The 13,333-nt window shown below is 43.7% G+C and overlaps 1 protein-coding gene across 1 annotated transcript in view; it reads left to right on the top strand.

Annotated features, from left to right (window-relative positions):
* The first annotated feature begins 3,575 nt into the window (after window positions 1-3,575).
* Window positions 3,576-13,333, top strand: part of Taf4b (TATA-box binding protein associated factor 4b) — a 124,116-nt gene continuing 114,358 nt past the window's right edge. Inside the window, exon 1 of the mRNA XM_075969263.1 lies at window positions 3,576-4,275. Coding sequence (XP_075825378.1) covers window positions 3,933-4,275 — 343 coding nt within the window. The 5' untranslated portion in view covers window positions 3,576-3,932. The remainder of the gene's footprint in view (window positions 4,276-13,333) is intronic.

Below are 13,333 nucleotides of genomic sequence, written 5' to 3'. Positions count from 1 at the left end.
ATTTCCTGAACTTCATTTGGGGAGTCAGCATCAATGTAAGAGAGCAGGAAAATTGTAGAATGCTTCGGATGCGGGATGAGGAGAGCTGTAAATGAATTGGGTCACCATATGAGTTTAGTTTGTTTTGAGACATGGACTGCCAAAGCTGGCCACCCTCCTGCCTCCATTTCCTGGGTTTATAAACTTTCATTATTACATCCAGCACGAACAGAGGTTTTCCCTGGAGTGGACATGTGAGACAGACAGTGGAAAAAGTGGAGACTTCTAGATCACAAGTGAGGATGGAGAAGGAAAAGTTCTGAATGACAGATTACTTGCTATCTTTGACATTTTGGATGCTGCAACAAAAATACTACCCTAAGCCAGTATGATGGTTTAGCCAGTGAAGGTGTCTGTGACCAAACCTGATGACTTGAGTTCATTGCCCAGAACCCACCTGGTGGAAGGAAGCAGTTGACTCCTGAAAGTTGTCTCCTGACTTGTATACATACTGTGATAATTCCATTCCTCTGTACCTAAGTAATTGCCATGACAACCTATCCAGCAGATATCTAAAGTCTGAGACATACAAGAGAAACACAGAGTTTGTTATCTGGTAAGGAATGGCTTCTGAGGTGGTCATCTTTTTATCTTGACCTTACCATGCACATTAGGAGAGGCACAGGAATTCTTTTAGAACTCGTTACAAAGTATTTATTAATGAGTTTGTTTAATTTTGGCAGACAAAACAGGGTTTCAAACTACAGCCCTTTCATTCCTGGCTGCTCAGCCCCAAAATAACCACACAGAAACTGTATTAATTAAACCACTGCTTAGCCAATTAGCTCTAGCTTCTTATTGGCCAACTCTTTTTTTTTTGATTTTTCGAGACAGGGTTTCTCTGTAGCTTTTGGTTCCTGTCCTGGAACTAGCTCTTGGCCAACTCTTATACCTTAATTTAACCCATTTCGATTAATCACGTTGCTGTGGCTTACCGGGCAAAATTCCGTCCTGTGTATGTCTCTGGCATGGGCTACGTGGCTTCTCTCTGACTCTGCCTTCTTTCTCACAGCATTCAGTTTAGTCCTGTCCCCTCCCACTCGTGTAGCTCTGTTCTGCCCTGCAGATTCTTTATTAACCAATGGTATTCACAGCATACAGAGGGGAATCCCACATCACAGCCTAGGCTGGCCTCAAACTTGACACAATCTTCTGACCTCAAGTTCCCATGAGTGCTTTGTTTATTATTATTGTTTTATTATTTTGAGGCATCACACCAGCTCCCTAATACCCCTTTATACAAAAAGTCTAGATTTTTTGCCTGGGGGCTCCTGAAATAAGACCCCTCCCCAAGGAGGGTCAAGAAAGCCTGACAAACCGTAATCCCTCCCCAGGGAAGGTCAAGACCACTCCCACAGGCTACTTAAACTGCCCCCCAGAGAATGAATATATGGTCCCTGGGTATCATGTGGTCTCCTCTTTCCTCTCTTCCCTCTCCATGCTTTCCTGAATTCACCTGGGAGCGTAGCATTAAACATGGGTGTCTTTTAATTTGGTTTAATTTGATCTGATTGGAACTATTTGCGTTGGTGGAGAGACTCGTCTTATGAAATACCTAACAGGTCTCATTACATAGCCCTGGCTGACTTGGAACTTACTGTGTAGACCATGTTGGCCTTGAACTCACAGAGATCCATTGCTTGTCTCTGCCTTTCCAGTGTTGGGTTAAAGGTGTACACTGTGAAGCTTGGCTGATTCTTTTATTCTTTTATTATTTTTAATTACATGTATGTGTCTGTGTGTGGGTACGTGAGTGCAGATGTCCACAGAGAACCGGGGTGTCACACATCCCTGGTGCTGGAGTAACAGGTGGTCGAGAGCCATCTGATGCGGGTGCTGGGAATTGAATTCGGTTCCTCTGAAAGAGCAGTAGGTGTGCTTACCACAGAGCCATCTCTCCAGCACTGATTATTTTAATGTTTAATATTTAATTCTTTTTTTTAAAGAGAGTGTCTTGCTATGTAGGCCTGACTGGCCTGGAACCTACTGTGTAGTCAAGACTGCTGAGACAGAGCATGGCTTTGAACTCTGGATCTTTCTGCCTGAATCTTCTCAGGGCTGGGATTCTAGGCTTTCATCCCCACACCTTACTGCAACAAGTATTATTTGCATATCTGTAGGTTATGAAGTGCTGTGTCACGCGCGCTTAAATCATGTTACCAGAAATACATACTTGCTAATTTGTAGGGGGTGGGTTATCTTTTAATAAGAGTTTCATGATTTAATCATGTCCCAGAGGCCCTATTTCATAATACCATTACAATTTCCACATATTTATTTGTGGGAAACCTTCTCTGAGCTAAGCACCTGTATATATGCAAAATTTCCCTCAGTACAGTTAGTGTAAATCACTACAAAACGATCCCGTGACAGGTAGGCGGTAACGGCATCTTCCCCTGCTACGTCCTGGAGAACGTCTCTAAAGGACTGTGAGCAGCTTCACTAAGGCACTTAGGATCTTAGAGCTGGAATTTGTAGACGAAGAACCCGAAGTCCTGTCCCAATTTCCCAGAATTTGTCACATAAACAATTTAAATAAGCTAGGAAATGGTCAGCACTCAGGGAACTGACACAGAAGGAGCAGCACTTTCAAGGCCAGAATGCTCACGTTTGGGAACATCCTCGAAGACAGTGGGAGAGTCTAACACACAATTCCAGGTGGAGAGGAACTGGCGAGGCAGAGGTAAGCGGCTGAGTCCCAGACTAACCAGGCTAAACAGGGAGGCCCCATCTAAAAATACAAAACAAAAACCAAACCAAAAACTCAAAAAATTCAAAAAAGGAGCAAATACACTAACAGGGACATATAAGCTGGTGAGGAGGAATAAAAATTCTTTTCCAGTTTGTTTTAGGTATTTCAAGTCTAAAGTAATATCTCACAAATATATTTTTAAATTTGGTTTTTCAAGACAGGGTTTCTTTGAAGACTGTCCTGAAATTAGCTCTTGTAGACCAGGCTGGCCTGGAACTCAGATATCCTCCTGCCTCTGCCTCCTGAGTGCTGGGATTAAAGGCGTGTGTCATCACCGCCCGGCAATATATTTTTAAAGACGATAAAATTATACACGGTTCTGATTTTTACAAGGTCAACAGGAGTGAAAAAAATTTTGGAAGGCTTTTCAGTGCTGCCGAATAAACAGGAACCAGACAAACCCAAAGCGGGATTGAGTTCCTGAATTCTGCCTTCTGCAGAATCAGTTCTCTGCACTCATCTCCTAAAGCGTCGCTCTTGGGGACGGCGGGCGCAGGCGCTCCGAGGCGACAGCCCGGGCAGCCCGCGGGGACGCCGGGTCGCAGCTCAGCCGCCGCAGCTCGCCCCGCACGTGATAACTTCCCGGACCCTGCGCCTCAGCGCTCGCCGTGGAGGAAGAGTTCGAGCCACTCCCGAGCCGGCCCTCGTGACGTCACGAGCGCGAGTCCTCTCGCCGGCCAATCAGAAGGCCGGATAGCAGGGAAGCCCCGGCCGGAGGGGGCCGCCAGGGCGCGTGCGCACGGGCTCCGCGTGGCTATATAAACATGGCTGGCAGCGCGGCGCCGCGGCCAGTGAGGAGCGCGTGTGGGGGCGCTGCTGGACGCTGCGGGTCTGTAGGGCTTTGAAATTTTTGGCGGGGAAGCGCTGAGTAAAAGCTTCCCGGGTGGGAACTGAAGTGACGGCCCGAGGGAGCTGCCCGTCCGGGCGCTTCTGCGGCGGGACCGGGGCTGAGGCGCGCACGTGTGGGCGCCGCTGGCGGAGGGAGTGCCCGGCGGGGTCGCCGCCGGCCGGGCCAGGAGCGAGCGTGTGCCCCGCGATGCTGCGGCGCCCGGACTGCGCCCGACTGTGTTGCCGCCTGCCCCGGCTCGCCTCGCCTCAGCTCCGGGAAGGGCAGCGCCGCTGCCGCTGAGTCCCCGAGGGCATGCCAGCGGGCCTCACGGAGCCGCCGGGCGCCGCTGCTCCGGTGGTCGCGAGCGCCTCGGGGACCGTGAGCATGGCCCCCGCCGCCACGCTGCCCGTGCGGGTGGAGAGCACCCCGGGGGCCCTGGGTCCTGTGACTAAGGCTCCTCCTGGCAGTGGCTGCGTGGAGTCCGTGGCTCCCCAGCCCCTGCCATCCCCAGTGGGGACGCTAGTGACCAAAGTGGTTCCTGTCACGGCTCTTCCTAAACTCGGCAGCCCCAGGCTGCCAGCTCCTCAGATAGTCACCGTGAAAACTCCGGGCACCACGACGATCCAGCTGCCTGCTAATTTGCAGCTGCCTCCAGGTATGTTTATCACCTCTGCTCGCCGGAGGTGACTCGGGGACCGGGCAGCCCCCCTGTATCTCCAAGGAACTTCCTAAGGTTGATGTTGCGTGTGGGCGGTGCTTTGGGCTTAGCATTCACGCAACCTCTAGGTTCATCTCTGCGTTTCGTATTGAGGAAAACAATCTTTCCACCCTGTGGACACAGTCAGACTGGCAGACGCACGTTCTAGACTGCCCTGGAGGTGTTGCCAGGCACCCCAATGGGGACGTAGGGATTAGCTGGAGTTAATTTTCTTGTGGAGAAAGGTCCAGTAAAAAGATGACTTTTTAAAAGAAAAGGTTTTGAAACTTAAGACGAAGGGGTTTCTTAATTTAAACAAGTTAGAATAAGTTTACTGCAAAAGTGATCCCCCCCCCCCCCCCCCCCCCCGCCGCTTTGAGATTGGATCTCTCTTATTCCGGGCCGGCTTTCAGCCTTCCCAGTGTGTGGAGGATGACCTTGAACTCCTGTGGGATTACTTGTGCGTGCCACAGCTTCTGACCAAATGCTGCTTTCTACATCGTCTCAGTGTGCAAAAGAGTCCTTCTAGTAGGGAACAAGTGCCCGGGTTGACAAATCGGAAGCCTGCAACTGTTGTATTTGATACGATGTGAGAGTGTTAATGAGTCTTTGGCTGCTTTTTCTCCACTGGAGACTTGAGTTGGGCTGTTTTGCTTTGTGATATTTTACATATTGTAAATATCTGACTGTGTTGTCATGTGTTCCTTGATTGAAAAATATCTTGAATTCGTCTTCCATTAATTTTGCTAAGCAGAAAGTGGAAATGGAATATATTGGTAGTTAGCAATAAAAAACTGTCAAGAGAACTACGGGTAAGCCGAGCGGTGGTGGCACACCTTTAATCCCAGCACTCCGGCGGCACAGAGGCACGCGTATCTCTGAGTTCGAGGACAGCCGGGAGTACAGAGCGAGTTCTAGGACTACCAGGGCTACACAGAGAAATCCTGTCTCAACATCCCCCCCCGCCCCTCCCCCCCCCGCCCCCAGAAAGAGAACGTTGGTTTGGATGGTAAAGAAGTGGAAACAAACATTAATAGAAAAAATTTCTTTAGTATCCACTAGCAAAAGGAGAGAGGCTCCTTTTTTTTTTTTTGTGGGGAGAGGGAGTGTGTATAATAGTTTTATGTCAACTTCACACAAACTGAAATCATCCGAGAGGAGGAAGCCTCATCCAAGAAAATGCCTTCCTTCAGAAGATAGGGCTGTAAGCAGGCCTGTAGGGCACACTCTTAATTAGTGATTGCTGGGAGAGTGATTGTGGGTGATGCTGTCTCAGGCCTGGTGGCCTGGGGTTCAGTAAGAATGCAGATTGAGCAAGCCACGGGGAGCAAGCTAATAATAATAAGCCTCTCCCCTCCACGGCCTCCAGGTTCCTGCCCTGCTTGAGTTCCTGTCCTCAGTGATTTTGATGAAAAACTTTATATGAAACTGAGTGAAGTGAAGCCTTTCCTCCCTAGGTTGCTTTGGTCCTGGTGTTTCACAGTAGCAATGGTATTCCTAATTAAGACTGGGAGTGAATACTGTGTTTGTTTATGGACATCCTGAGCACATTATGTTCCGCACATTTCACACACTCTGAGTACAAGTGGAGTACACAGGGTACCTCCACAACAGTAATCATTGGATACAGTGTTTGCCAGTTGTAAATTGTTACCCTGCCTACAGTCTTACAAGGTGGTGGGGAATGTATTTGAATGAAATTACCTGCTGGTTTGTTACAATATACATTCTTGTCTAGTCATTGATTTTTTTTTTTCAGAAGCGGTCAAAAACTATTAAGATAGAAAATTGTCAAGAGGGAAAGCTTGTTGCTTAGTTGTAGCAAGTTATTAACTGAGGGCTTGCCATGGCAGTCACCACATCTATTTATTCATTCATTCATTCATTCATTCATTCATTCATTCATTCATTCATTTCTAAACAGGGTTTCTCTGTAGCTTTGGAGCCTGTCCTGGAACTCACTCCAGGCTGGCCTTGAACTCACAGAGATCCACCTGTCTCTGCCTCCCAAGTGCTGGGATTAAAGGTCTGCACTACCACCACCTGGCACCATGGTAGTCACTTTTAATACATTATTTATATTTTTATTCTCTCATAGTGGGAAAAGAAGCCTGTAAGGGTAGATAATTCCCCAATGCCAGGCAAGTAACTCACTGAAGCCAACGGGACTTTGAATCCATGTCTATTTAGCTATACCCTGTATACCTGGCTGTGTTTGCCATATGAATGTGTAAAGTATATTTCGTGGAGCGTCAGTGCTGAAAGGTAACACAGATTTGTAGTAAAACTTCTCTTTACTTTTTTTTAAAACTTGTGTATACAGTGTTCTGCCTGCATGTATGCTTGCACACTAGAAGTGGGCACCAGATCTCATTACAGATGAATTCTGGGAACTGAATTCAGGACCTCTGGAAGAGCAGCCAGTGCTCCTAACATCTGAGCCATTTCTCCAGCCCCCAAACTTTTGTTTTCTAAATCAAGAAACTCAAACTGAAATGTCCTTGAGTTTCATTATAGCAAAATAAGATCACAGCCCAAGTCTTATAGGAGTTGCTTGGGGAATTTCTACTGGTGTGTAGCAGAAGAGCCAATAGATGAAATGACAGTGATTTATTGTGGTTTATAAATTCTATACAATTCAGAGTAAATTAACATTTACTCAAGAATGTTTATGTCAGTTCTTAATTTACCAAGATAAATGCCTTTGGGTACTTATTTTGGATTTTCCCTTGAGTAGAACTTGTTTTTAAAAATACTTAAACATATGAATATTTGTTCAGGTCAGAGGGTGCACAACCCTGTAATTTGAGCACTTGTGAGTTCAAAGACCATGTTTAGGCCTGTAACCCAGTGACGAGGCTGAGGCAGGAGGATTACCTCAGATTTAAGGCCTCCCTGGCCTAGTGTGAGACCCTGTCTCAAAGCTAGGAACTAGGTAAATGACTTGACTGCTAAATGCACTAGCTCAAAATATAGTGTTATTTTATTTATCTTTTAATAAACAAAGCTTGTCTGAAGCTCAGAGGGTAAAACTAAGCCACTAGAGGCCAGGCAGTGGTACCACACACCTTTAATCCCAGTACTAGGGAGTCACATGTCTTTAATCCCAGCACTAAAGGGGAATTTAAGTCTGTAGTCGCCCAGCATTGGTAAAGGTGAGAATTCTATAGTGGCATGACTGTTTTGCTTTTCTGATCTTCACCTTGAACCCCAATATCTGTCTCTGGATTTTTATTACTCGTGCTACAAACAAAGCCTGAATTTGTTCCCTTAACACAGTGGTTCTCAACCCTCCTAATGCTGAGACCCTGTAATATAATTCTCATGTTGTGACCTACAACCATTAAATTGTTTCATTGCTACTTCATAACTAATTTTGCTTCTGTTATGAATCATACCACTATGCAGGATATCTGATATGTAACCCCTGTGAAAGGGTTGTTCCATTCCCATAGGGTCATAGTAGTTTGAGAACCACTGCCTTAATAGAACCCATGCAAAAAGCTGGATGCAATGGTATACATCTTTAATCCCTGTTATCCTAAAATGAGATCAGAGACATTGCCTCAAAACAAGGAGGAAGGGGAGAAATGACTTCTCGAAAGTTATCCTCTGCCTTTTATGTACATGTTCCTCTCTACACGAAATAAATAAATCTTAAACAGAAATGCGTTTAAACATGTACAACTACAGGTTCTTTAAGGAATAGGGTCTAAAAATAAAAGATAAGGGGGTATTTATGGGGAAATAAAAGGTTTCTGTCTAGCCGGGCGGTGGTGGCGCACGCCTTTAATCCCAGCACTCGGGAGGCAGAGGCAGGCGGATCTCTGTGAGTTCGAGACCAGCCTGGTCTACAAGAGCTAGTTCCAGGACAGGCTCCAAAACCACAGAGAAACCCTGTCTCGAAAAAGCAAAACAAAACAAAAAAAAAGGTTTCTGTCTTCAATATTTTCTTTAGTGAACATGTAGGACTATTAGGTCCAATTGTGGTCATTTCTTGAGTCAGTTTAAAGTGTAGTGCCATGGTTCATTTTTCTTTGTATATCTGTAGTTATCCTTCCAGAGAAGGTTACAGCAGTCAAGTTTGCCCTAGTATGTGTTCCCAGTCTTCCTACTATGGTGGTACTATTGCACAACAAAGTATTACTGCTTGCTTTTGCTCTAGTTCTGGCCATCCTAAACCTTTCTGCAGCCGTAATGCACTCTGGAGTCCTGGCTGACTTTAGTGTCCTTAGTTTTAGGAGTACATGCATTCTGGAATTACAGGTGTAAACTACTAATCTTAGCTACCCGAGTTGTGCGTGTGTATAGATGAATGTAAAAAATTTTAAAGTGTTGGGTTGTGCTGGGGATTGAATACAGGACCTTGTGTGTGCCAAGCAAGTGGTCTACTTCTGAGCATCCCCAGCCTCCTTAATTTTTAAATACCAGCTTCTAGACTGGGCATGATGCTGCGTTCCTTTAATCCGAGCACTCAGGAGCCAGAGTTAGGCAATTCTCTTAGTTTGAGACCATTTTAGCCTACATAGTGTATTCCAGGATAGCCGTGCTATGTAGAGAGACATTGTATTAAAAAACAAATAGTAATAGTAATAATACCAGCCTCATTGAAATATAATTTTTGTAATTATGTTTCAAAATTGGAACCTATTGCTGGGCACTAGTGGTGTATGTTTTTAATACTAGCATTCAGCAGGCAGAGGCAGGTGGAATTATGTGAGTTCGAGGCCAACCTGGTCTACAGAGTGAGTTCTAGGACAGCTAGAGCTACAGAGAGAGCTACCCTGTCTCAAAGCAAAAACAACAAAACAAACAAAGGAACCTATTTTCAGTGAAGGTTGAAAATTTTGATTTAGCCACCTAAGAAGTGCTGTCTTTTTGAAAGAAAATATATGTATGTCTTCTCTATTCTGTGATACCATTTTTTTTTTTTTAAAGTTTCTGGAGACAGGGATTCTCTGTGTAATCACCATGGTTGTCCAGGAACTTTGCAGACCAGGCTGACTTTGCACTCATGGAGAAATGCCTGCCTCTGCTTCCTGAGAGCTGGGATTAAGGCTTGTGCCACCACAACCCGGTCTGTGATACCATTTTTATGTCTGCTTTTCATTTACCATTATACGTTAACAATTTTTGTTCTAAACTCAAAAGTTTAATATTTATATTTCTTGTCTCCTCTGGAGACAAGGTGTTAGTATGTAACCCAGAATAATTTTGAACTCATGATCCTCTTACCTCTGCTTTCAGAAGTATTAGGATTACAGGTGTGTTCCCTCATGTCCAGCAAAAGTTTAAATTTATTTATTTAACTTTTGTAGGGGTGTTTACATGGGAGTTAGAAGGCAGCTTATAGGAGTCAGTTGTCTTCTACCATGTGAATTCCAGGTCTTTAATTCATGTTCTCAGGCTTTGTAGCAAGCTCATTTACCTACTAAGCTGTCTCAATAGCCAAAAAGCTTAATTTTTAATGGCAACATAATTTATTATTTAATAATTCCCTTATTTCCTGTTTAGGTTTTTATTTTAATTTTTTTGTTTGTTTTTCTAAACAGGGTTTTTCTAACAGAGCCCTGGCTGCCCTGGAACTCGCTCTGTAGACCAGGCTGGCCTCAAACTCACAAGAGATCCTCCTGCCTCTGACTCACAAGTGCTAGGATTAAAGTCGTATACCACTATGCCTGGCTAGTTGCTTATTATTTTTTTATGTACTGAAGTAGATGTTTTTGTATTTAGCTTATGTTATGCATTATGATTTTTTTTGTGGGGTTAGTAACATGGCCAATAGCATCTTTTGTTTTGTACTGATAATTGCAGTGTAAGATGGGATAAGAGCTCAATATATTCGTAGGAATATAGCAATAAGTAAGGTAAACATTTCTTTCTTGGAAATCCAGTTGATTTTCTGAGTTTTGATAGATTACTTTGGGCTTAATTTTCTCTAACATTTACTTTTTGAAAAATAATGCATCCATAAAACTAGCTACAGATATGGAAAGTAATAGTCTCTTGGAGTCTTACATGTCTGATTTTAAAGATGAAATTTAATAAAGAGAAATAAAACCTGCTTTGGCAAATAAATCTGTTTTGACCAGTGAAGAGTAGTTAAAACTTAGTGATTTACTTCCTTTTGTTAGAAAATTTAGGAAATGAGAAAAGGAAATCATCACATGAAAAATTAGAGGAATTTGGCCCATGGTTCCTAGAGAAGAATACAACTTAGACATACACATATTTGCAGGATTAAGTGTGAAAATGTAACTGAGCTAATATTTATATGGTTTTGAAAGTAACCCTTGAGTCTTATGGATGCTCAAGGAGACACATTTTGTTTGGAAGGACTTTGTACTCCTAGACTGCTTTTTGAAAGAGTTATGGTTGTGTATCTCATTTTTCCTAACTCTGGGTTATTTGAGAAAAGACTAGAAGGTCACAGTCAGGTCTTTGTAGCAGTTGAGTTAGAAGTTTTCTAGATCTTGATTTTTAGAGATCTACTATTCTTTCAGAGTACTGTTCACAAATGCCAAGGATATGGAAAAATCAAAGGAGTTTCCACCAAGATCGGACTTTGCTGTTTGAGACAGAACAGTAAAAAGATAGACCATTAGATTATGTGAGGGAGAGACTGGTACTAGTTTACTTTAAAATCATGTTATTTATAAAATCTTGTTACCCGATCTATGATTTCTTTTTCTTTAGAAAATAGAACATCTTTTATTTGACAATTTCTTACATTGTAAACAGTGTGTCTTCATCATTTCCACTCCAGTTCCTCTTCCATTCCCCCAGCCAGGTATCCACAAAATGCCCACCTCTCTGTTAATATCCTCATTTTTTTTTTTTTTAAAAAAGCAATCACAATTGAGTTAATGCTAACTGTTGGAATGTGGACTGATCTTGTTGGCTTGATCCTGAGTAGTTCTAGTGCAGGTGCACTCATTCCCAACGTCTGACCTAGCATTCTATTCAGTCCCTCTTCCTTGGTGTTCTCTGAGCCTTGGCAGAGGCTGAGGTTGATACAGATGCTGCATTTAGGGCTGAGCACTCAGTAGTCGCTTATTCTCAGCCCTTAAATCAGCTATGAGTCTGCATTAACTCCTGAGCACTGCAGAGAGAAGCTGATCTGGCCAAGACTGAAGGCAGCACTAATCTGTGTGTGTAAACAAATATTTAGAAGGCAGTTTGACAATTTGTCAGTTTAGCAAGACAGCAGTATTTGGACACCTTACCTTAGAGCCCCATGGCCTCCAAAGCTGTGGGTTTTGACCAGGTTTACAATTCCAGCCATGAATTCCTTCCTGTAGAACTCTCCTTAAATCCAATCCCAAGGTAGTTGGTTACCTTCAGCTGCCATATCACTATTGCAGTGGTGGCCCATCTTGTCTCAATGTCTCTGCTACCATTGGTACTACTTCTCCCACATGGCCTGCTACAGTACCTCATGAAAGTTAGTCAGGGAAGAAGTTTTGGGTCAGTGCTAGTGTGGTTTCTTTATGTCCTGTAACAAAAGCATATCTGCAGCAATAGGTCTTGCCGTCTGGTTCTTGTGAACTACCAAGAATAGTGGCATTTAACTCTGTTGTCTTAAGGGCCTCTGGGGCCTCTCTAAGTAATAACTTCTTAGGGAGTTATCTCATACTGTTGTTGGATTTTCTTTTACTCTAGCCCCACGTTGGAATGCCAAAATGTTGTTTTGTACCCTTTTTGCTCTTTTGGCTTTTTTGGGGGGCCCACCACCCAGCCCCCAAATAAATCTCTCATGGAGACAGAGGCTTATTATTACCTTTAAATGCCTGGCCTTAGCTTGGTTTATTTCTTACCAGCTTTTCTAATCTTAAATTGTCCTGACTACCTCTTACCTCTGGGCTTTTCCTTTTAATATTACTTTCACTCTTACTCTGTGAGTGGCTAGCCTCTGTTGTTCTCCTCCTTTCTTTGTTCTGTTGCTCCTTTCTTCCCAGAGTGCTCCTTCTATTTATACTCTCTGCCTGCCAGCTCCTTTTTTATGCCTTGCTATTGGCCATTCAGCTCTTTATTAGATCATCAGGTGTTTTAGACAGGCAAAGATTCACAGCTTCACAGAGTTAAACAAATGCAGCATAAACAAAAGCAACACATTGTTACATTGTTAAACAACAGTTCCAGAGCATAAACAAATGTAACATACCTTAAAATAATATTCTACATCATACCTGGCATTTTAATAACTCATGTCTTCTGGGGGAAGCATTTTCCACTAATGCAGGATAATTGTGTTCAAACTTTGTTTTGCAATTATATTTTAAAATTATTTATATTAGTAGATTTTAATTTTGGTAAATAATTAATTAATTATTATTATTATTATGTTCTTTCTTTTTTTTAAAATTTTAAGTTTCTCAAGACAGAGTTTCTCTGTAACAGCCTTGGCTGTCTTGGAACTTGCTCTGTAGACCAGGCTGACCTTGAACTCCAGAGATCCACCTGCCTCTGCCTCCCAAGATTTGGGATTAAAGGTTTGTACCACTGCCACTGAGTGGATTTTTTTTTAATTTATTTATTTATTAAGGATTTCTGCCTCCTCCCCACCACCGCCTCCCATTTCCCTCCCCCTCCCCCGATCAAGTCCCTCTCCCTCATCAGCTCGAAGAGCAATCAGGGTTCCCTGACCTGTGGGAAGTCCAAGGACCGCCCACCTCCATCCAGGTTTAGTAAGGTGAGCATCCAAACTGCCTAGGCTCCCCCAAAGCCAGTACGTGCAGTAGGATCAAAAACCCATTGCCATTGTTGTTGAGTTCTCAGTAGTCCTCATTGTCGGCTATGTTCAGCAAGTCCGGTTTTATCCCATGCTTTTTCAGACCCAGGCCAGCTGGCCTTGGTGAATTCCCGATAGAACATCCCCATTGTCCACTGAGTGGATTTTTAATGTTTTTTTGAGGCAGGGTTTCTCTGTATCATTGATTTTTCCTGGAATTCTTTGTAGACAAGGGTGGTCTTGAACTCAGTGATCTGTCTGCCTCTGCTTCTGTGGTCCTGAGGC

The sequence above is a fragment of the Microtus pennsylvanicus genome, chromosome 4 (assembly GCF_037038515.1).
Source record: "Microtus pennsylvanicus isolate mMicPen1 chromosome 4, mMicPen1.hap1, whole genome shotgun sequence".
Classification (NCBI taxonomy): Eukaryota; Metazoa; Chordata; class Mammalia; order Rodentia; family Cricetidae; genus Microtus; species Microtus pennsylvanicus.
This window is presented reverse-complemented; position numbering and strand designations above follow the sequence as displayed.